General features: G+C 43.1%; 1 protein-coding gene across 2 annotated transcripts; it reads right to left on the reverse strand.

The window, feature by feature from the left end:
• Positions 1–242: 242 nt before the first annotated feature.
• On the reverse strand, positions 243–14911 carry LOC122936004. Of its 2 annotated transcripts, XM_044291993.1 has the most exons (3): positions 14749–14911; positions 13058–13297; positions 243–1658 (listed from the first exon to the last, which is right to left on the reverse strand). In XM_044291993.1, the coding sequence occupies exon 3, from the start codon at positions 1575–1577 to the stop codon at positions 675–677; it is 903 nt and encodes a 300-aa protein (XP_044147928.1). In that variant the 5' UTR covers positions 1578–1658; positions 13058–13297; positions 14749–14911; the 3' UTR covers positions 243–674. The 2 variants fall into 2 exon arrangements, with proteins under 2 accessions (XP_044147928.1, XP_044147929.1); XM_044291994.1 differs by lacking the exon at positions 13058–13297.
• Positions 14912–24013: the final 9102 nt, after the last annotated feature.

Genomic DNA, 24013 nt, shown 5'->3' on the forward strand with positions numbered 1-24013 from the left:
GATAATTTTTGAACCACAAGAGATATTACAAATCTGATTGCGGCAATTAATTTCTGAGAAAATTCCAGGTCTCCTTTGATATGCTACATTACCCCCTTCCCATTGGAAAAATTTGCCCTTGATCCAATATGGCGGCTTTCAAGATGGCAGCAGATGTTCCGGACATAGCCTAAAAGATAGCTCACCTCACCCATTACTTGCTGGTGTATTCAGATATTTGACTTTCCCTTTTATTTCTGAAATAAAAGGGTGTCCTGAGACTCACCCTGTATAATGATATTTCTCATGTCACTATCTAATGTAACATTATTTGGGTTTGACTCAATCTTTCCCAAGTAAGTTGAATGTTACTAGTGAAGAATGTTTCCAGTGTCACCTTTGTCTGTTTCCCAAAATTACATTCAAAATATACAGGAAGAAAATGAGTCTCCTTATGTGTAATTAGCTCTGTATATGGAGTGTCAGTAACAGCCATATGACACTGAATTTGAGTGTAGTAGGCATGGTCCATTCAAAAGGCGTAATATGTCCCATTCCACTACAAGCAGGGTACTGTCAGGACACTCGTGTAAGCACTTCACTAGCAGGAGCCAGTTCTCTGTATCCTTCCAGTCTATCACTGTGAATAATCTTAGGTAAAGAGGAAAGCATTATGTAATTTTTATACTTGATGCTCAATAAAGATCATTGCCTATCATGGTGAGGATGTCGCCTGCTGTTTTGAATTTGAAAACCTGAAAAAGTGGCCCAAGCTTCTTTTTTTTCTCAGTTTTCTCCTTGAAAATGTTTCCTGAACAAAGCAGAACGTATTCTTCATTGCTGAGACATAGAGATGGTGGTTTCCTCCTTCTTTTACGTTTTGGGGAACCCTGATGCTTTTGAACAATTTGAATATTTTCTTCTGCACGCTTTCTGGAAAACTTTGTTAGCTCATGTTTAAGAAACACATTCTGTGGAAATAAAAGGTCTTCAAAATTAATTCTTATAGGTTGTATGAACTTGACCATGTGATGCAGATAGACTGTATAGTAAATGTGTGACTTTTTTGTGTTTTTTTCAGAGAGATTGTTATCAGGATGAATGACTGCTTTACATTGATTTACAGTCTGGGTTATTGAGGCTGGCTTCTTAAGGCTTGAAAAAGAATTACGAATGAAGACAAATGATGGGGTGGACTTGGGCTGAGGGGTCACGGTAGATTTTTTCTTTTTGCTTAAAACAGACGCCTTCTTTTTAGTAGTTGCAGAAGAATTGTCCAGTATAGGAACTGATTTATTTTTTGTTTTTCTGCTACTTTTCTTCTTTTCTTTTTTTGCAGTTGGTTCAGATATACTCTGACTGTATGCAGAAGAATTACAGGGAAGTAAACCAGAATTGATACTTAATAAAGGAGAACTTTTGGCAGACAGTGAAATAATCGTCTTCTGGTATAAGCTTCCTGTTGATGTACAATAGAGATGTCCTGTTGCTGGGCATTGTAGATATCTTCTACTTGGGTTTTGTGGGTCTGATGGTGTATGCACAAAGAGGAACCATTTATTCAAAATTGGAATTATTGGAGCTGTTGGTTGATGCATAACGATGATGTGAGCGCTGGAATGGCTAGCTTAATATAGATATACCACTCTTAAAAGTCTGGAAGGCACTGAAGAACAACCCTGGTCATGAAACAAAATTAGAGATATTTGTCATATAGTTTATTCAAAAACATCACCAAAGTATAACAAAATTGCCAAACTCCACAGATATACAGAAGATGTACATTACTAAAACCATAGATGTTTCAGTGCTCCAAATCCCATAGTTTTGGTGGGAATTCACATAATTTTTGCCCAATAAAGTTTTCAACTTTTTTATGATTATGTGCTGTGCTTGACACTTTAAAAAAGTGGATGGAGAAGTGTGTCTAGTTATGACAGATTTATCCACTGTGGCTTTTTAAAGTCACAAAAAAGGTGTAGGGTTGGCTAAGGGGCTGGCAAAAAAAAAAAAGCTATAAAAGTAGCATCTCTAGTCAGGTTTAAAGCTGAGCCAAATTTATTAAATAGCATGTGACATTTGATATATTTAGCGCACATTGCGGAAAAGCAGACTCAGGGTCCATTCACACGTCTGTAGTGTATTACGGATCCACAAATTGCGGATCCTCAATACACCCGGCCAGCACCCCCATAGAACTGCCTATTCTTGTCCGCAATTGCGGACAAGAATAGGACATTGTGAGGAATATGGATTAATATTTACTGTCAGCCATGTCCTCACCCCCCCCCCCCCATTTGCTGACAGATAGCAGAGGTCGGGAACTCCACAGGAGGGCCCTGCTTCAAAGCCCCAGCCCTGATTGTAATTTGATGCACCTCTTGGCATGTTCAGTGTACATGCAAAATGGGTTTCCACCCCCCCCAGCCATCTGAGTGTTAGTTGGCAAGAGCAGAGGCCCCCAGGGGTTCCAGGCTTCAAGGAGAAGGTCACACCTCAGTGCACCAGTTTGGAGCCAACTGAATCTTGCAGGAAAACCCCCAGCATGGGGTATCCGCCCTTCCCCAGGATCAATGAGACTTCCCATACATGTTGGCACCTACTTTTCATAAGGAATTATGAATCGCCTGGCCATCGCAGGCGCAAACCAGATACATATTTGTGTCCCGGTGGCCACGAGGTATGTTCCCATGGTCTTTGTTTACTGGGACAAGTTCGGGGTAGGGAGATACCCATATCTTCCCATAGAAACCACATAACGGTACCAGGTTTGGGCTCTACTTGTAGCCGGAACCCAGGCAGGTCCATTAGTCCCAGAACCATCTCCCTGTGACCCTCTGGTCTGGAGCTATGAACCCTAAAGGGTTTTGTGGGTCATTTGCTGCCAGTCCCAAAGAGGGGGAGTGGACCCCTCCCTGAGGCAGGGAGGGGAGGGGCCGGCTGCAGGTTAAAAGTCTGGTGCCAGCAAGTAGGCAGGTCTTTCTCTGAAGAGGGGTCACATCCTACACAATGGTTTAGAGGGACCCAGGAAATAGCGGAGTTCACGGCCCTTCATGTGGACACCAGCAAAGAACATCTCAAAGGAACTTTCATCATACTCGGTAACTGACTTTTACACTGCTTAACCCTGTTGTAACCATATAACCTGTATCTGTAACCTCAGACCACTGTATATATTGTCTGTGTATATTGTGTTAAATCTAGTGTGCCCATACGGCTATTAAATCTATAATTTAATCTTGTGCTATCTTGTATCTCGATCACGAATCCCCACGTCCGTGTTTTGGCCTAGTTATAAGCTACCGCGGGTTGGTTTCTGACCCTATATAATCCCGTTAGCGGACCGGGCTTATATCAAACGAGACTGGTGGCAGTTACCCGGACTGAGGGCGTGCTGTTTTCACTGTGGCAGTGAAAAGGCTCTCTCCGCTTGTTGCCTCTCTGTGCCCGCGTGGACAGGGGGTGTGTGTGTATAAACTATACCAACCTGACCTTACGTGCTCCACTGGAGGCGTAACTTCGCGTTTTTGATAAACCCGTGATCATACCAGATCTCGTGAGCTCGACGTGGCTGACGTCCAGCGGGCACGAGGTGTGGTATTCATCACAGACATGTTCTATTTTTTTCGGGAGCCGCGGACCAGAAGATCAGGGCGGCGCTCTGGAAATGCGGATGCGGACAGCACACTGTGTGCTGTCCGCATCTCTTCCGGCCCCCTAGAGAATGAATGGGTCTGGATTCGTTCCACAATGTTGCGGAACAGATCCGGACGCAGTCTACAGATGTTTGAATGGACCCTCAAGGACATACAGTTTGACTTCAAATATCGCCTCAGGATAAATTCTCCCGATAAAATACAGTGTGAGGTGTGACGAGGGTACCCCAAGTAGAGTCCCCTTTTTAAATACACACACACTCACATGCCTAGAGGCCCCCTTTATTCTGCTTTAAAAGAGAAATATTCCCTTGCTTGGAGCTGTGTCCTAGTAATTGAAAATAACACTTCCCCGTCATAAAGATAAGGATGGGAGCTTCAAAAGCACCCCTGCCGAGGCTCATCATAAAATACTGGATCCTGGGATAACATTAGCCAGACATTTTGACTACATTCACATCAGGGGACCAGAGAGAGATGGGAAAGTGACCTACTGAACCTTTGAGGGACTCAAACATAGTCATTTTTCATACCTCTGGTCGTAGGCATATTCTTCACTGGCTAAGGCCGGATTCAACCTCCATGGACCAGTGCGATCACAGAGATATCAAACAGTATTTTCTTGTGCCTATGGAAGGCCGAAAAGCCAGCTTTAAGCCGTCCTGAAGAACCACAAGCCCCAGCAGAGTCAAGTTTGGTCTTGTTAGACTCGTAAAATCATAAGGGTCATTAATACCTGAATGTCATAGCTATATTTAGTGGTTCCACAGAACTGTGGGCTCAGCCAGAATAAGGACATTCTGGGCTGACCTTAGCTGGGTCCTAAACCTAAACCTAAACGTTCGTAGCCTTGGTGGGCAGAACTGCTGGCACCTCCTGTTTTAGAACTGTTATAAGATGCTGGCAGGGCATTGTATGGAACCTCTGCCTTGCCTTAACACCTGGATTTGTATCTGTGACGCTTTGCGATCCACAGCGATACTAGGAAATCGCAAATGTGCCATATTTTGCAATCACAGAGACACCAGAGCCTTCACTAAGAATCTTCTCTTTTCACTAAAGGAGTAATTCACAGAGCAGAGGTGCCATTATCACCACCTTGTGACAAACCTTTCCTGCCCCATGCCAAGTTGAGTAGCCATCAATCTAGTTCTCTTATGACAGAACCTCCTAAACCTGGTCTTTCTGCAGCCATAGTGTCTCCAATGCCAGCAGGGTTCTCACACCTTCAGTCTTGCCAGTGCGCTTCAAAGAGAGCAGGACAGATGCTTATCAGACAGCTGCTGTCACCGGGCAGCCACCTCTAATACATAGCTTTCATATTTGCATCCATATTTCCTAATATTTCCTGGGTTCGGAACCAATGCACTGAACCATCTCTTCAGGGATTATTCCGGCCCCAATAATACACCTTTCAGGAAATCGGCCAGTCAATCAGAGATTCTCTCTCTCAGATATCAAAGCTCTCAGGGAATCCAAATGGTAATTCTATCCTGTTTAGTATCAGAGGATCTGTAAAATTGTGCTGATTCTCAATATGACCTCTATGTCCTAATTTGACCCACGGGTACGGAGAAACTGGCACAGCAAAGATTCAGCCAGATTTCCTCTGTCCATGGCAGGAACTGCCCCTCTTCCAATTACCCAAGGCTGGACTTGTGCGGGTCACAACCCCTCCCCACTACAGAGTGGGTAAAACCCTGTGACACATTCAGCCCTGGGTCCTTCTTCTACCATCTGACGTCGACTAACATCACGACCGCCCGCTGGACACGGGCACACCCCACCATCTTGGATTATTCTACAAAGACTTTGTATTTTACTGGACTTTACCACTGTAATTCTGAACTTACAGACATTCTATTCCCTTCCACCTCTTACCTATTTCTATCCAAACCAATCTGTTCAACTGGCAGGTATATTTATCTGTCAGCTTTAATGCATATATATATTTTTGTGTGCAGTTTTAGAATAAAAACTAACGATTTCATCGTTCCAGTTTTGCCCTTGTTACTTGATGACCTGATCTATGCTAAGAACTCTGCCCTCAGAAGACATACTACCAAATTGTTTTATTTTTATAAATTGTTAATGTACTAGCTAGGTTGCAAATAACCGTTTTGTCCCTTTAGGATTAGCTAGCCGGGGTCTCTTCGCCCCGATTCAATACGAAGAGTGGTGGCAGCAAAGTAATTTGATTTCCAGCATGAAATCAGTCATTTTATTTTTACAGATTGTACGTACAATCGTGATTGCATCCTGTCTGGGCCCACCAACCAATCTTAAACGTCTTCTGTGCTGACAGTGGATTCGCCTCCAGAAGTCTCTAGTGGAGACCTGTATGGCAACTGTGGCTTAGTACGACGGGATTGGCGGGTGGTTGTCACAGTATCGCATTCTGAATGTCAGTGCTCAGGGTCCACTGATATTATACCAATCGGATTGCACAACGGCTTCAAGGACTGAAACAGAGGAATTTAAGTATACTTTTCATCCATTATCCCTTTTATTTTAACTGTCGTGAATTACTATTACCTTGAATTATTATTATCTAGAATAGTCATTTTTCTGTAAATGTATATATGCACTGCTTTTCCTTTCACCTTTTATTAAAAGATTGAAAAATCTTATTTGCTAAGTCTTACGTGTTCTAAGCAAAGGAATTAACGAATCCTGTCTCTGAAGAGAGTAACGTTACCATTTTGTGTGAGAAAGGTAATTTTGATTGTTGCTTGGCTGAACGATTGCGATAGCTGGTTCATTCCCTGCTCTGCGTGAAGGTGAGTGACCAGTGGGATGTTCTGTATGCTTAGAACATTAGTGCATGAGTTATGAATGTAACTAGTTGCAAGGACCAAATTTCCAGTTATGGATGAGAACTGTGACATTCAGGTTTTCTTGCTGTCTTTTGAGAAAACATGTCGTTACCATAAACTGCCTGAGTCACAGTGGGCCAGGTACCTGACACCCGGGCTGAGAGGCAAAGCCCAGCAGGCCCATGCAGCATTACCACCTGAAAAGGACAATGATTATCAGGCCCTAAGGATGCTATTATTAAAAAATATCAGTTGACGCCAGAGGACTACAGAAGGAAGTTTAGGTCCATGGAAAAGGGACCTGCCGACTCCTTTGCTGATGCGACGAGCAACCTATACAGGTAATTCGATCGATGGGCTGACAAAGCAACTGTTGTCACCCGTGCGGCCCTAAGAGAGTTGATGGTCTTAGAGCAGTTCTATGAAATGTGCCACAAATACCCAGACATCAAGAAGTGTGTGGAGGAGCGTAAGCCAGCAACAGCTGCCGAGGCCGCAGACTTAGCCGATGAATATCTTGCCAAGGTGACACCTGAACCCCACGGCTATTCCTTCTCCCATTTGAGAAGAGAGAAATATTCATCCCCAGCAAAGCAACGCTTTCACCGACCTAGCACGTGGAACTGCCGGAATCAAGCCAGCACCTACAGAAGTGCGCACGTGCTATGCGTGCGGCAAGCCAGGACATCTTAGCAATGCCTGTCCTGAGAAGAAGAAGTCAGCAACCCATCAGCCGTGCAGTTGGTGAGTGGAGGTGCTAAGAGCAACACAGACAACCTACAGGCTGTTACTGTGGGCAACCTGTGCATCATGGGCTTCCGCGACACCGGCGCAGAGTTCACACTAGTCCGGCCCGAACTAGTGGACGACAAGGATCTTATTCCAGGCAAAAGTCTCACAATCACTGGAGTTGGGGGGACGAGTCCAAATGTTTCCCTTACTCGTGTCTTTCTTGATTGGGGAGCTGGAAGTGGAGCAAGAGAAGTTGGGGTCTCTGCAGAGATCCTTAACAACGTTTTGTTAGGCTCTGACCTGGGACGATTGGTCTCGTGCTATGTGCCCCCTGGGAGCACACAGGACTCACTCATCCCAACAGAACCCCCTAGACATACCAAGGTACTATATGAGGATGTTTGTATAACGCCCGATCACCTTGGGGATGGACAGAGGGAGGTGATAAGTAGGGTGTGTGGGAGCAGTTCTCCTAAGACAGGAGATGTGGAAGGGACTGCAGGTGTATGTACACAGGTAGCAGATGTATATTTAGCCAATTCAAGTGATGGAAATGTTCGATGTGATAATATTGTACCTGTTTTGCCTGTCACTCACAGTGCTGCAAAGGCTGCAGCGGATCAGTCCATCGGGGAAGAGCAGGTGGAAGTGTCCTTGTCCACCTGTTCTGCCTCAGTGGACTCAGCCGCTTCAGAGCCTCAACAGCTGTCACTGTTTGCCACAGGACAGCTGGCTGGGACTTGTAGTGCTGCCTTTGAGCAGGCCCTGCGGGATGATCCTAGTTTGGAGCAGCTGAGAGGCTTAGCTGCCAACACTCCCGCAGAGGGAGATAAATACAAGGTGTATTGTGACAATGGGAATCTGTATAAAGAGGACACTTCCCGCAGTGACAGTAGGGTGGGGTCACTCAAAAGGCAGCTCATTGTACCTGTGCAGTTCAGGGGACAATTACTGCAAGTGATTCATGAGATCCCCTTAGCTGGTCACCTGGGAATAACAAAGACAAAATCCTGGCATCGGAACGGACATAGCAAATTACTGTAGGTCCTATGACGCCTGCCAGCGAGTTGGCAAAGCTGGAGATGGTCACAGAGCTCCGCTGAATTCCTTGCCTGTAATTAACAAACCTTTCCGGAGAGTGGTGGTGGACATTATTGGTCTATTGGCCATCCCCAGCAGTTCAGGCAAATGATTCATCTTGACCGTAGTGGATTACGCCACTCGCTACCCCGAAGCGGTGGCATTGTCTTCCATTAGGGCGGACAAAGTTGCGGACATCCTGCTGGGAATCTTCACAAGAGTGGGGTTCCCAGCAGAGCTTCTCAGAGACCAAGCACCGCAGTTTATGTCTGAGCTGATGCAGGGATTCTGCAGGAAAATACAGGTGAATCATATCATGGCCAGCCCCTACCACCCACAAACAAACGGCCTGAGTGAGCGCTTCAACGGGACGTTGAAACAGATGCTAAAGTCATTTGTGGGGTCGCAAGGGAGTGACTGGGAAGCAGTATCTGCCTCACTTACTATTTGTCTACAGAGAAGTCCCCCAGGAGTCAACCGGGTTTTTGCCTTTCGAACTACTGTATGGTAGACGAGTAAGAGGCCCCCTAGACCTAATCAGAGAGTCTTGGGAAGGTAAGGTTACCGGAACTGAGGTCTCTGTGGTAGACTATGTACTCAGGTTCTGAGACAAAATGGAGACACTTGTTGGTATGGTCAAAGAGAATATGGCGCAGGCCCAGAGTAAGCAGAAACAGTGGTATGACCGCACTGATATATGTTCTGCTTCCTATGCGACAGAACAAACTGCAGGCCGCATGGGAGGGGCCATACCCAATTGTAAAGTGTGTGAACAAGGTGAATTATATGGTGAGCCTTGGAGAAGGAGGTAGACGACAGAAAACGTTTCATGTAAACATGCTCAAGGAGCATCATGAGAGAGCCCCACATGTCATGCCAGTCTGTAGCCTGCCTGAGAGGGAGGAGACTGACTCCCTGCTAGACTTGCTGGCTGACACTCGAGAGTGGGAGCTGACTTAAACATCAACCCACAACTCTCGCCCCAACAGAAATCCCAGCTTCTGGAAGCGCTGACTGCTCACCACGACACTTTTACAGGAAAACCTGGGAGGACACACCTTGCAGTGCACCATGTGGACACAGGTACACATTCTCCCACCAAGCAGTCTGCCTACCGTGTCTCTTTAGAGGTTCAGGCAGACATCAGGAAGGAAATTGAAGAGATGTTGCAGTTAGGGGTCATTCAGAAATCCCACAGTGCTTGGGCCTCACCGGTGGTTCTGGTCCTTAAGAAAGATCGGACAACCAGGTTCTGTGTGGATTATCGGAAACTGAATGCCATCACAACCTCTGATGCTTACCCCATGCCCAGGATTGATGAATTGTTAGATAAGTTGGCAGGCGCCGGATACCTGACAATCATGGACCTAAGCAGGGGGTATTGGCAGATTCCCCTGACCTCAGAGGCTCAGGAGAAGTCGGCCTTCATCAACCCTTTCGGCTTCTACGAATTTACGGTAATGCCGTTTGGGATGAAGAATGCGCCAGCCACCTTTCAGAGGCTTGTGAATGACTTGCTGGAAGGACTAGAAAGATGTGCTGTCGCCTACTTAGGCAACATCGCAGTGTTCAGCCCCACGTGGGAGGAGCACCTAATGCACCTGTCACAAGTGCTGGACAAACTTGCAGCGGCTGGACTGACGGTTAAGCCTAGCAAGTGCCAGCTGGGTATGAATGAAGTACACTACTTAGGACACAGTGTAGGAAAAGTCACGCTGAGGCCTGAGACAGAGAAGGTGGAAGCCATCATGAAATTGCCCACCCCACTCACCAAGAAGCAGGTTATGTCTTTCTTGGGGACAGCCAGGTACTATAGAAAGTTTATCCAGAACTATAGTGCCCTGTAGTGTTGATCACAAATATTCGAATTGCAAATTTTTATCTCAAATATTGGCACTTCGAGAATTCATGAATATTTAGAATATAGTGATATATATTCGTAATTTTGAATATTCACTTTTTTTTTATCAGTACACATGATCCCTACCTGCTTCTAGCTTGTGGGCCAATGAGAAGGCTGCAATATCTTTGACTTTAGGAGTAGTGTTGATTGCAAATTTTCGCTATGAGAATTTTCATAATGAGAATTTTCGTAATGAGAATCAATGAGATTGTGAAAACTTAGATCCAATGGCATATTCTAACCCCCCCTTATTGATTCTCATTATATTTGTTTTTTAGAATATTCGTAATATTCTTAAACAAAAATATATAGCAATATAGCGAATATTCGGAAAAAAAAAGGAATATAGAGCAAATTTAGCTAATATAGTGCTATAATCTTCATTGTCTAATAGTTGTAATTTTTTTCTCATCTGAAGTTCAGATGAGAAAAAAATTACAACTATTAAAAGAAAAATTATAGCACTATATTAGCTAAATTGTTCTACATTAGTTTTTTTTCAAATATTCGCTATATATTCTTGTTTTAGAATATTACGAATATTCGAAAAATGAATATATTGCACTATAACGAATATATACGTTTTTTTAAATATTCGTCATTTTTTCCATCTGAAGTCACAATTCCTCCTTGCTTAAGTAAGTTAAACAGGTTGGAATCATGACTTCAGATGGAAAAAAAGATGAATATTCTAAATAAACAAATATATTCGATATAGTGCTATATATTAGTTTTTCGAATATTCGTAATATTCTAAAACAAGAATATATAGCAGAATAGCGAATATTCAAAAAAACTAACAAATGTAGAACAATTCAGCTAATATAGTGCTATAATCTTATTCTTTTAATAGTTGTAATTTTTTTCCAATCTGAACTTCAGATGAGAATTTCTTTTTAACTATTAGACAAAGAAGATTATAGCACTATATTAGCTAAATTGCTCTATATTTGTTTTTGTTTTTCGCTATATTGCTATATATTCTTGTTTTTAAATATTACGAATATTCTAAAAAAAACAATATATTTGTTTTCTAGAATATTCGTCTTTTAAAAAAAATCTATACAGTTGTTCCACTTTGGCATACTCCTTCCCGACAAGCATCCCCATCACCATGGGAATGCCTGGGGGCTAGAATATACCATCAGATCTGAGTTTTCACGATCTCATTGAATCTCAAATTCGTATTACGAAAATTCGCAATCAACACTACTCCTAACGAATATTCGAATTCGCAAATATTCTACGAATATCCTACGAAATATTTGCAAAATATTACGAATTCGAATATGACCCCTGTCGCTCATCACTAGTGCCCTGGCCAAGCCTCTGACAGACTTGACCAAGAAGAAGCTGCCCAGGATGGTGTCATGGACGCTTCCACCTTTGGCCTGGGTGCAGTTCTGAGTCAGATAAACCAGGTAGGAGAGGAGCATCCTATCCTGTACCTGAGCAAAAAGCTGCTTCCCAGAGAGACAAGTTATTCCACCATAGAGAAGGAGTGCTTAGCAATTGTATGGTCACTACAGAAGCTACAGCACTATCCGTATGGCCGCAGCTTCACTGTGAACACAGATCATAATCCCCTCAGTTGGTTGAATCGTCTTGCAGGTGACAATCCAAAACTAGATAGAGGTAGAGCTTAATTTTGCAGCAGTACAACTTCACCGTGCAACACAAGAAAGGAAGTGAGCACGGCAATGCTGATGGGTTGTCCCGACAGGGGGAGTCCGCAGAAGAGACGGGTTAGACTACTTTCACACTCGTGGCAGGACAGATCCGACAGGCTGTTCACCCTGTTGGATCCGTCCTGCCGCTATTTCGCCGTGCCGCCGGACCGCCACTCCGTCCCCATTGACTATAATGGGGACGGGGGCGAAGCTCCGACGCAGCATGGCGAAAGGCCCCGTCCCCATTATAGTCAATTGGGACGGAGCGACGGTCCGGCGGCACGCCGAAATAGCGGCCGGACGGATCCGACAGGGTGAACAGCCTGTCGGATCCATCCTTCCGCTAGTGTGAAAGTACCTTAATGTAGCAGTGGAAAACGCGTGTGACCTTTTCCCAATGCGACCTCTTAAAGGGGGGAGGTGTGACAAGGGTACCCCAAGTAGAGTCCTGTGAATTACTATTACCTTGAATTATTATTATCTAGAATAGTAATTTTTCTATAAATGTACAGTATATATGCACTGTTTTTCCTTTCACCTTTTATTAAAAGATTGAAAAATCTTATTTGCTAAGTCTTACGTGTTCTAAGCAAAGTAATTAACGAATCCTGTCTCTGAAGGGAGTAACGTTACCATTTTGTGTGAGAAAGGTCATTTTGATTGTTGCTTGGCTGAACGATTGCGATCGGTCAGCAAGCGATACCTGGTTCATTCCCAGCTCTGTGTGAGGGTGAGTGACCAGTAGTCGGTTCATGTGCCGTTAAAACATGTGGTGGCAGCATACTGAATTGTATCTATAATGGTTAACCGGAAGTTAACCACCCCTTGTCATGTGCGGTATCCGTCTGTGTACAGGTACGTTCGTGACATTAGGGCTCATGCACATGAATGTATTTTCTTTCCATGTCTGTTCTGTTTTTTTGTGGACCGTACGCAGAGCCATTCATTTCAATGGGTCCACAAAAAAACACGGAACTTACTTGTGTATTCCGTTTCCGTATATCCGTATTTCCGTTCTGCAAAAAAATAGAACATGTCCTAATATTTTCCGCATTACAGACAAGGATAGGACTGTTCTATTAGGGGCTAGCTGTTCCATTCCGCAAAATACAGGAATGCTAATGGACATCATCCATATTTTTTGCAGATCCAATTTTTGCGAACCGCTAAATACATACGGTCGTGTGCATGAGCCCTTAAAAGGTTAAAGACTTGGCTGACCTGTTACATGTGCACTTGGCAGCTGAAGACATCCGTGTTGGTCCCATGTTCATATGTGCCCGCATTGCTGAGAAAAAGGATGTTTTAATATATGCTAATGAGCCTCTAGGTTCACATCATGTTTTTCCCATCCGTTTGACGTATACATTGACGTATTATTATTATGCTACAGAAATCTTTTTCAAGAAATCTACAGTACGTCCAGTTGCCTTGATTTATTCTTTACAGATATACAGAAATCTAGGATATAAAAAAAAAATATATTATGCATTATATGCATTATATGTATATAAGCAAATAAGAGATGAGTCTGATGAAGAGCGCTGCCTCCTGCCTAGAGATGATGATTGACAGTTTTCTTTCCCGTTATGCATTGGAAAGAAAACTGTAAATCATCGTCTGAAAGAAGGAGAGCAGGGGCAGCGCGCTGTGTGTGCTGCCGTCTTCAGCAGGTCAGTACTCAAAAACTACTGAGTGCCATCACAGGAGTGACTGATTTCTGAAAACAGTGGGTCTGTCACTACACTATGCTGCCCTCAGTGATGGCAGCATACAGGAGCCGACAGGTTACCTTTAATCAACCACATCAGAACAAGCAGTTTTAAAGGGGTTGTCCGATATTTAAGGGTGGCTGGGCGGGGGGTTAACCATTGTGCTATTCCTGCACATGTCACTGCTGAGGCCATTGATTGACAGTGGTGACAATCATGTAGATGGCACACCACACTTCCAGTCCAGAGACCAAAAGCAGCAGGGCCGGAAAGCACAGCACTGGAAGCAGGGTGCTCTGAAAAAGGGAGTAGTGTTTAGTTTTTTTATTTTCAGCCCATGCTGGCTGAATGCCAGCTGTAGCATCCATCCAGGAACTCACTACAGCCGTCACGCAAGAAAAGAAGAGCGCAGCTTTTAAAGCGCTTACTACAGAAAGTTGCGGGCACTTATGGTCAATTTTAACTCCTGATGTACACGTTAAGCAGATGCCATTGACTGGATCTGAACAGTTCCTAATGTGTACAGTCAGATTTAGAAGTATTATTCTTGATCATTTCTGGATGTATTTGTATAATCTGTGTATTTATGTGATGGGGAATCTGTAGGTCATTATCTGTATTTATGTGGAAGGAGACGCCATATGTATGTACTGTATGTATATAATCTGTGTATTTATGTGCAGGGTGAGGCCTCTTTCACACAAATGGGTTTTTTTCCGTTTCCGTTCTGTTTTTTGCATTCCGTATACGGAACCATTCATTTCAATGGATTTGCAAAAAAAACTGAAGGTACTCCGTATGCCTTCCATTTCCATTTTTCCATTCTGTTCCAAGATAGAACATGTCCTATTATTGTCCGCATGACGGACAAGTATAGTACTGTACTGTTCTAACAGAATGCACACGGATGTCATCCGTATTTTTTGCAGATCCGTTTTTTTAAAAAGCCATACGGTCGTGTGGAAGAGACCTGAATCTGTATTATGCATATAATCTGTCTATATAGTGGGAAGGGGAATCTGTATGTATATAATCTGATATTTATGTGCAGGGTGAATCTGTATTATGTATATAATCTGTCTATATAGTGGGAAGGGGAATCTGTATGTATATAATCTGTATATTTATGTGCAGGGTGAATCTGTATTTATGGGTATAATTCTGAATATTTAGGTGGTATATCCGTAAATCCAGCCTTACCTTTCTGTTCCTCTGTTTACTCCATTGCATAGTAATTATTCTGTCCGCAGTTTCAGTATTTCTTGCTTCTGCAGATTCCTCTCCGTTTGCGTAGTTCTCTGAATGTTTACTGCTCTGGATATAACCAGAATACAATCCTGTACTTACTCCGGTTCCTCTGGTTGTGCTTAGTTTCGATTCCCTTTCTGTGACTTCATGTTCTCCCCACCCCTAGTGTTTAGTTAATAATTTATCACAGTTATCATTTATGCTTCTACTTTATAGGCTCTGATTGATTAGATTCCTCTTTTCATTTTCCAAAGGAGCTCTAAAAATTAAAAGGTTAAATCTCATTGGTAAGCCAGTTTTCTTTTGCACCAGGTTGGATAAATCTCCCCCATTGTCATGTTTCTGTGTTTCAATCTTTAGGCTAGGAATACATGGCGACATGTGTCAAAGAAAAGTCACACAACATTTTTATAATGATAGTCAATGATGTCATGTTGCAACTGCAAAACGACAGTCGCCAAAATCCATCCAAGTTAGATTTCAGTGTGACTGTCGTGTCGCAGCATGTAATTAGCATTATAAAAATGTTGCGCAACACATGTCGTCGTGTAGCCCTAACCTTAGGGTTCATGCACACACATGTATCTTAGCATCTTGCAGTTGATGGAGATTTGAGGGATGCACATCCAGGGCATGAAGCTCCCGTTCCACCACATCCCAAAGATGCTCTATTGGGTTGAGATCTGGTGACTGTGGGGGCCATTTTAGTACAATGAACTTATTGTCATGTTCAAGAAACCAATTTGAAATGATTCACATGGTGCATTATCCTGCTGGAAGTAGCCATCAGAGGATGGGTACATGGTGGTCATGAAGGGATAGACATGGTCAGAAACAATGCACAGGTAGCCCGTGGCATTTAAACGATGGCCAATTGGCACTAAGGGGCCTAAAGTGTGCCCAGAAAACATCCCCCACACCATTACACCTCTACCACCAGCCTGCACAGTGGTAACAAGGCATGATGGATACATGTTCTCATTCTGTTTACGCCAAATTCGGACTCTACCATTTGAATGTCTCAACAGAAATCGAGACTTATCAGACCAGGCAACATTTTTCCAGTCTTCAACAGTCCAATTTTGGTGAGTTTGTGCAAATTGTAGCCTCTTTTTCCTATTTGTAGTGGAGATGAGTGGTACCCGGTGGGGTCTTCTGCTGTTGTAGCCCATCCGCCTCAAGGTTCTGCGTGTTGTGGCTTCACAAATGCTTTGCTGCATACCTCGGTTGTAACGAGTGGTTATTTCAGTCAACATTGCTCTTCTATCAGCTTGAATCAGTCGGCCCATTCTCCTCTGACCTCTAGCATCAGCAAGGCATTTACGCCCACAGGACTGCCGCATACTGGATGTTTTTCCCTTTTCACACCATTCTTTGTAAACCCTAGAAATGGTTGTGCGTGAAAATCCCAGTAACTGAGCAGATTGTGAAATACTCAGACCGGCCCGTCTGGCACCAACAACCATGCCACGCTCAAAATTGCTTAAATCACCTTTCTTTCCCATTCTGACATTCAGTTTGGAGTTCAGGAGATTGTCTTGACCAGGACCACAACCCTACATGCATTGAAGCAACTGGCATGTGCTTGGTTGACTAGATAATCGCATTAATGAGAAATAGAACAGGTGTTCCTAATAATTCTTTAGGTGAGTGTAATCTGTGGGGAAAATAAATAATAATAATAATAATAATAATAATAATAATAATAATAATAAATAAATAAAAATATATATATACAGTGTATATGTATATATTATATATATATATATATATATATATATATATATATATATATATATAAAATGAACCTTAATTATTTAAGAATAAGATAATCAATAGGATATATGGTATTGTTATGTGTTTTGTTAAATGTTATAAAAGATATATAAAACGTCTATTATCTTATATAATTCTCACTAAGAATGCTTCCACCCCTAAAATATAGGAAGAATCTTTCTGCCTCTTTCACACGACCGTTTTTTTTTTTTAGTTTACGGGCCGTTTTTTGCGTTCTGTATACGGTCCATATATGGAACCATTCAGTTCAATGGTTCCGCAAAAAAACGGAATGTACTCTGTATGCATTCTGTTTCCGTATTTATGTTTTTCCGTTACATTGAAAGATAGAACATGTCCTATTATTGCCCGCAAATCACATTCCGTGGCTCCATTCAAGTCAATGGGTCTGCAAAAAATGTATCCGTATGTCTTCCGTATCCGTTCCGTTTTTGCGGAACCATCTATTGAAAATGTTATGCTCAGCCCAATTTTTCCTATGTAATTACTGTATATGCCATATGGAAAACCGGAACGGAGAAACAGAACAGAAACTGAAACACAACGGAAACAAAAAATGGAACAACGGATCCGTGAAAAAAGGAAAGCAAAACACTGAAAAAGCCAAACGGTCGTGTGAAAGAGGCCTTAGACTGTGTTAATAAGTCTCTGTCCGATGATATTCTAACTAGCAATTAACCACTCTTTGAAGACACACATGCAAGTGTCCGATTGTATTCTTATCTGTACCATAAATTTGACAAATTGAGAGATGTCTAATGTTACCACTAAGTCTGCATGTTAATCAGTATATGTGTCAAAAATAATCCTTAACATTTTGATTTAAACTTCCAGATGTCAGGTGTGTGTAGTGAAGATGAAGTCAGACTTACATAGTTAACTCTTCATATGACTTATATGACTTATACAACAGTGCCTTTTGGTGTCCGCCTCCAGAGCAAAATGGTGACTGATCGGAAGCAAACTGATGCATTCTGAGCGGATCAATGGTATATCTGAAGATTCCCCAATGCAAATTGTGTGTGTCTAGGGCACTCAGCTCTGCCGGGAGACTCAACTGGATAGCCACTATAGCAACCTAGTGGCTTCTCAGACATAGTCATAAAGACCTCCACTTAAAGGATCCAGTGAATCTATTTTGTATAGCTGTAAATCATTATTTGTTATTACATGTAAAGATGGGGGACAGATGCTTGGTCAAGGGGGTGATATGAGATTGTTAGCAAGTAGACTACTCCATATTATACGAACAGAGCTATTAACGAGGAGTGATAATTATTTAGCATGCTGAAAGGTCTCGTTGGATGAGAAACAAGCAATTTGTCGCTCATCTTTGAATCGTTCATACTTATTACATCACACGATTCTCATTCATTTTCACTTACATACATGAGAATCTGTACGATATTCACTCTGTGTAATAGGGCCTTTAGTCCAAAAAGTTTTAAGATCATGAGGTCCGACATACATACCTAGCCTAGGTTATTTCCATTTGGCCATGACATCTGCCATGAGAAGAGGGAGATCCTAGTTTTGTCATCAGTGGATCTGTACTTCAGATTCCTCCCTGACAAAGTTTTTTGCTAATGGTATTATCAGACTTCACTCCAAAGTATTGTTCTTTGGTAACTATAATCAGGTCTGCTCCTTCCAGTGTCTGTTATGAGCGTTCCTCCAATGAGAAATATAATCTCAATTTCCTAGCTCTTTCCAGTAGTCCTGAGATCTATTTAGCCTGGAGTAAGGTTGCAGCAGTTTTGTGTCTGGACCCAAAATGCAACTGAACTGAACTGATGCATCCTGATCAGTTTTGTCCCCATTGACAATGAATGAGGACGAAACTAATCCTTTTTTTTATTCAGGTTTAATGCCGGATCTGAAAACCTGAATTAAAAATGCAGATGTGAAAGTAGCCTGATTGAGGTCTTATTGGAAGCCTAGACTTGCCCTCATTCTAAAAATGACTATAGCTACTAGGGATGAGTGAATCGACTTCAGATGCTTCATCTGAAGTCGATTCGCATAAAACTTCATAGTAATACTGTAATGTATTGGTTCCGATGAGCCAAAGTTATTACTTTGCGAATTCTTGGTTGGTTGTTTACTTTTATTTTTGTTTTTATCTTAGTATTTGGTTTCTAAAATTTTGGTTGGCTTTCGGCCCAAAAATACCTGCATTGTCAGATTGGCGTACACTTTTTTTCTGAGATGACTTATGTCCTATGTAAGATTGTAATCCTGGACTAATTTTGAAATGCAATTGCTTGAAATGTAATTGTACCTTTCTCCTAAAAACTTTAACAACATTTTCGGAAAATGACAGGAAAAATATTAGTTTTATCTGTTAAAAACATGGTGCAGAATTTAAAATATGTTCAAAACATTGGTGTCAAATAACAAAGACACACCCGAAAAACTACACCCCGTTTCTAACCCATTTATTGTTCAATCACTTTTATTGAAGACAATAATATAGCATAGAGCAAAACATCTTGACTTGAAATTCCGTTATTGTCCAATAATTACAATATCCAAATACAGTTAGTACATATGAAATGCATATTTGGTAAAATAGATAACCACTTTTGGTAAGATGAATAACCTCATTCGGTGAGCATGAAGAAGTAAAAGTACAAACAACAGACTTATAGACGAAGAGGGGAAGGAAAGAAGGGGAGCGGTATACGGTTTGGTATCTTTAGGTTTTATAGAGAATTTACACTCTGAAATCTGTTTGATACGCTTGAGAACCCTTAAAAAGAATCTAGGGGGACCACGTTTTAAGGTATCTCTCACCCGTTCCTTCATCCTCCGCCAATAATTCCTCCATTCTGCGGATCTTTTCGAACGTGTCTAACCAATCCGTTTCTAACCCATTTAAACCTTCTCCAGATCCGGTTGTTAAAATTACAACTGAATCGGAGAACCGTGTTACCGACTGAGTCCCGAATCGGTGCTCTGGCGGTGGCAGGGCAGCTGGAGATATTCACTTCCATTGCGTCGTGAGCCACTGATAGTTTAACTCCTTAGTTGGGTGGTATGTATATGTAGTGTATATATAGTGCATTTATGTATGTGTACCATGTATATGGTGTATTTATGTGTATTTGTGTTGCATATATATGGTGTATGTATGAGTAAACATGTGTCGTGATGCCGCGTGTCCGCCGTTGAGTAGGGAACCTGTTGTTAAAAATTTGAATCCCATCCCTGCAGTAACTATTACTTTTCAGCTTTTCTCTTACCATAGAAGAAAAGCAGTAAAGTAAATGTTGCTTTTTTCTGCCATAACCTATACTAAATACGCCTTGCAGAGGTGATGACTAGGGATGAGCGAACTTGTGTTTTCAAGTTTGGCGTACAATGTTCGGGTTATCTAAGAATTCCATTATGGATTCCGCTACCAAGGACCATAAGTTATGGTCCTTGGTAGCGGAATCCATAACGAAATTCTTAGATAGCCCAAACCCGAACCTTGTACGCCGAACTTGAAACACAAGTTCGCTTAACACTAGTGATGACAACCATCAATACAATCTTGAAAATGATGAACCTGAGAGAAGAATCCTCCAATGTTTTAAACAGATGTTCAGTCAGTGCAGCTAGCACTATAGACAACCTGTGGACAATATCCAGCTCACCTGCTGCCTCTATCCCTCGAATCGACTTTCCTGATGCACGGAAACCTTGGTAAGACCGTGAACTTGTAGTAATGAAAAGATGAATCCAGCATCGAAGTTGAAAATATTGTGGGTTCCTTTATTCAATATAGTACAGATCCATACAGTGACAGCATCACCTCAGTGTTCCAAGTGATCGTCAACGCACTTCGAACAAACGTGTTCTTAATCATGACTGATCATAATTAAGAACACCTTTGTTCAAAATGTGTAGAGGATCACTTGGAACACTGAGGTGATGCTGTCACTGTATGGATCTGTACTATATTGAGTAAAGGAACCCACAATATTTTCAACTTCGATGCTGGATTCATCTTTTCATCACTATAGACAACCCCAAGAAGGTGCAGGCAATGAAATGCCAGACTGAGATTGTTTAGGGTTCTGCCAGAAAGCCCTGACAAGATGGTGGTTAGAAACATTGCTCTGCATCTGTGCCTTGATGGTGGTGAGTTACACCATGAGTTTTTTTTTACTACATTATACAAAATGTTATAGGCCTTTAGGCAGCTAGCATAGCTTAGTGAAAATCCTAGTATACATAACAGACTGCCGTGTTTGCGTTCCACTCCATGACGGCTTCCTGCGCTCCACGGTCATTTTTTTTTTTTTTTTAGCATGCGCAGTCGGGACTTCCTGATGCAGTTTTTCACTGGAACAAGTCCATGCTGGTTAGTAATCTATCGTGTCCTTAATTCTTGTTTCTAATCAGGTGTGCACATAGTTTTTCAATATTAATCAATTTAGACACTTTATGGCTTTACATGGCTGGTGGATGTAATGATACTATATGAATTTTTATGGAGATTATGTATCACAATATCGCACTGATTAAAAATATTATATATGCATATATTTTGTTTAAATCATGTTTTGTATGAATGTTTATGATAATTACATGTAATTAGCAATTATGTATTTTACCTATATATATGTACTCAGCACTCAGTACTCAGTATGTATCACTGCTTGAAAAAACGTCCCAGTGTGAGGACTGAAACGTCGCGTTGGTGATTAAAGAACACATTTTTTAACTACGACCTATGGCAGTGCCGTGGAATTTCTACTAAATGTTATTAGTGAAAATCCTAGATATAACAGGTTGTGCTTGCCAGCTACCACCCTATGAGATGCAACTTGTTTGGACGAAGAAGACACTCCTTTTAGAAGAAAGAATGCCTTTTAGACTTCAGTAACTGTCTTTGAAGAGTGACCACAGAAGCAGGAACCAGACGATGCAAGGCCATCATGGAAAAGACACTATGACTTCTGTCTGCTCCTCCAGACTCTTCCTGAGCACTCTCTACACTAATGGAGGCTATGTGGATATATATACATCAGCTTCTCCTACCAGCTGATCAATAGAGCGCCTGACGTTAGACTCTGGTGAGAGCAATACAGAGAGCAAAGTTGGATGTCTCAGTATTACCTCTCTATTGCCACAGCATCCAAAGTTGTTTTTCTTCCCACTTCTTCACTAACCGAGAGACGATTGTAGAGTTGAGGCTGCACTCTTCTGGATAAAGCTCCTTGCAGCCTTTTATCTGATACAGTACAAACCATTTGGTAAATTATCTTGAATGAACCAGCATTTGGTAGTTGCGAGGGAAAGAATGGAAGTGAGCTAAGCCTAGTCTGACAGCTCTGAGATCTTGCAGGTTGGATCACAATCCTTTCTTTTTATACCACATCTTCTGGACCCACAATCTGTCTAGGTACGCACCTGTGCATGCGCAGAAGGAGGCATCCATAGTGAGATTTCTGAGCTGGGGAATTAGAAACTTGCCAGGTAGTAGATGCTGGGGTTTTAGCGACCACTTTAGCTCTTGGCGAGTTGAAGCGGGCCGCAATATGGGCACGGCCGGCACCAGGGCCGATCCTAGGGTCACAGGCGCCTGGGTGCAGAAATATTTCTGGCGCCCCCACATGGGCGTGGTTATCTTACTAACTCCTCCCCTTTACAATGTTTCTATGGCAACAACTTCAGCCCCCAACTTCAGCCCCACGAATCGGCGGCTCGGCTTAAAAAAAAAAAAAAGTAAAAAAAAAAAAAGTCCCGGCGGCTCGCTCGGCCAGGGCCGGACTGGGGATAAAAACCAGCCCTGGAAAAAGTTGCACACCAGCCCCACAGCATTGCGTCATTATTTACTTGTTTATAATAGGAGAAAGCATTCATTTTAAAACACATGTGTAAACACGAATATGAACTTTGCCCCACGATAGCTCTTTTGTAGAACCCCCATAAAAACTTACAGTTACTTGACTTGGCCCTTGGGGATCTCGGACGCCACTTCAACACTTTGGCCGGGGGCTCGGCGGAGCTGATGTTGTGCTTTAACCTAATGAGAAAGATTTCATAATAAGGATTTGGAGAAGGGGCAGAGGGATAGCAGAGCAGGGAGAGGCTGGTGCTGCTACTAGGGGGTCATACCATGGGGGAGTAATAAAGCCCACCATAATGCCCCCCCAGTAGTAATAATTCTCCTTATAATATGCAAAACATTTGTAATGCCCCCAGTTGAGCTAATGTTCCCATAATGTGCCAATATAAAATACCCCTTCTCAGTGCCCCCGTAGATGACCCCCATAGTGCCCCCCCCTTCCCCATAGTACCCACCATAATGTGTCCCAGTATAAAATGCCCCTATACAGAGCCCCCATATAAAATATCTTCTTTTTTAGCCTCAGTAGATGCCCCTATAGTGCCCCCCAATAATCTGCAGTAAGATGTGCCCCCATAGATGCCCCCAATCATGTGCCAGTAATAAGAGCCCCCCCCACCATCATGTGCCAGTAGCCAGAGCCCCCCCATATCATGTCAGTAGCCAGAGCCCCCCCATATCATGTGTCAGTAGCCAGAGCCCCCCATATCATGTGCCAGTAGCCAGAGTGCCCCCAATCATGTGCCAGAAATAAGAGCCCCCCCACCATCATGTTCCAGTAGCCAGAGCCCCCCATATCATATGCCAGTAGCCAGAGCCCCCCCATATCATGTGCCAGTAGCCCCCCTTATGTGCCAGTAGCCCCCCTATGTGCCAGTAGCCCTCCTTATCATGTGCCAGTAGCCCCCCTTATCATGTGCCAGCCCAGTAGTCCCCCCTTATCATGTGCCAGTAGCCAGAGTGCCCCCATATCATGTGCCAGTAGCCCCCCTTATCATGTGCCAGCCCAGTAGTCCCCCCTTATCATGTGCCAGCCCAGTAGTCCCCCCTTATCATGTGCCAGCCCAGTAGCCCCCCTTATCATGTGCCAGCCCAGCCCAGTAGTCCCCCCTTATGTGCCAGCCCAGTAGCCCCCCTTATGTGCCAGCCCAGTAGCCCCCCTTATCATGTGCCAGCCCAGTAGCCCCCCTTATCATGTGCCAGCCCAGTATTGTACCTATATAAAAAAATAAAAAATAATAATACACTTATACTTACCTCCAGCAATGCGATGCGATGCAGGCCGCCTCTTCCGTCTGTGTCCCTCGCTATACGGCTCAGGCGACGCGATGACGTCATCGCGCCGCCTGCACCGGCCTGAGCTCTGATAGGCTGCCAGCACTAAGCCGGCAGCCTATCAGAGGAACAGGAGGGGACACACCTCTCCCTCCTCTGCCGCAGCACAGGCATCTGTATTGCCGTCCTGAGGACGGCAATACAGATGACTATGGAGATGAGCGCTTCCGCAATGGAGGCGCTCATCTCCTGCTCTGCCCTGCCGCCGGCCGCGGCCGCCCCCACTTGTCACCAGGGCCGCGG

The sequence above is a fragment of the Bufo gargarizans genome, chromosome 4, assembly GCF_014858855.1.
Source record: "Bufo gargarizans isolate SCDJY-AF-19 chromosome 4, ASM1485885v1, whole genome shotgun sequence".
Taxonomy (NCBI): Eukaryota; Metazoa; Chordata; class Amphibia; order Anura; family Bufonidae; genus Bufo; species Bufo gargarizans.

Coding starts and splice junctions, on each gene's coding strand:
- LOC122936004 (XM_044291994.1), bottom strand. CDS start 1,577: ATGCATCAACCAACAGCTCCAATAATTCCAATTTTGAATAAATGGTTC.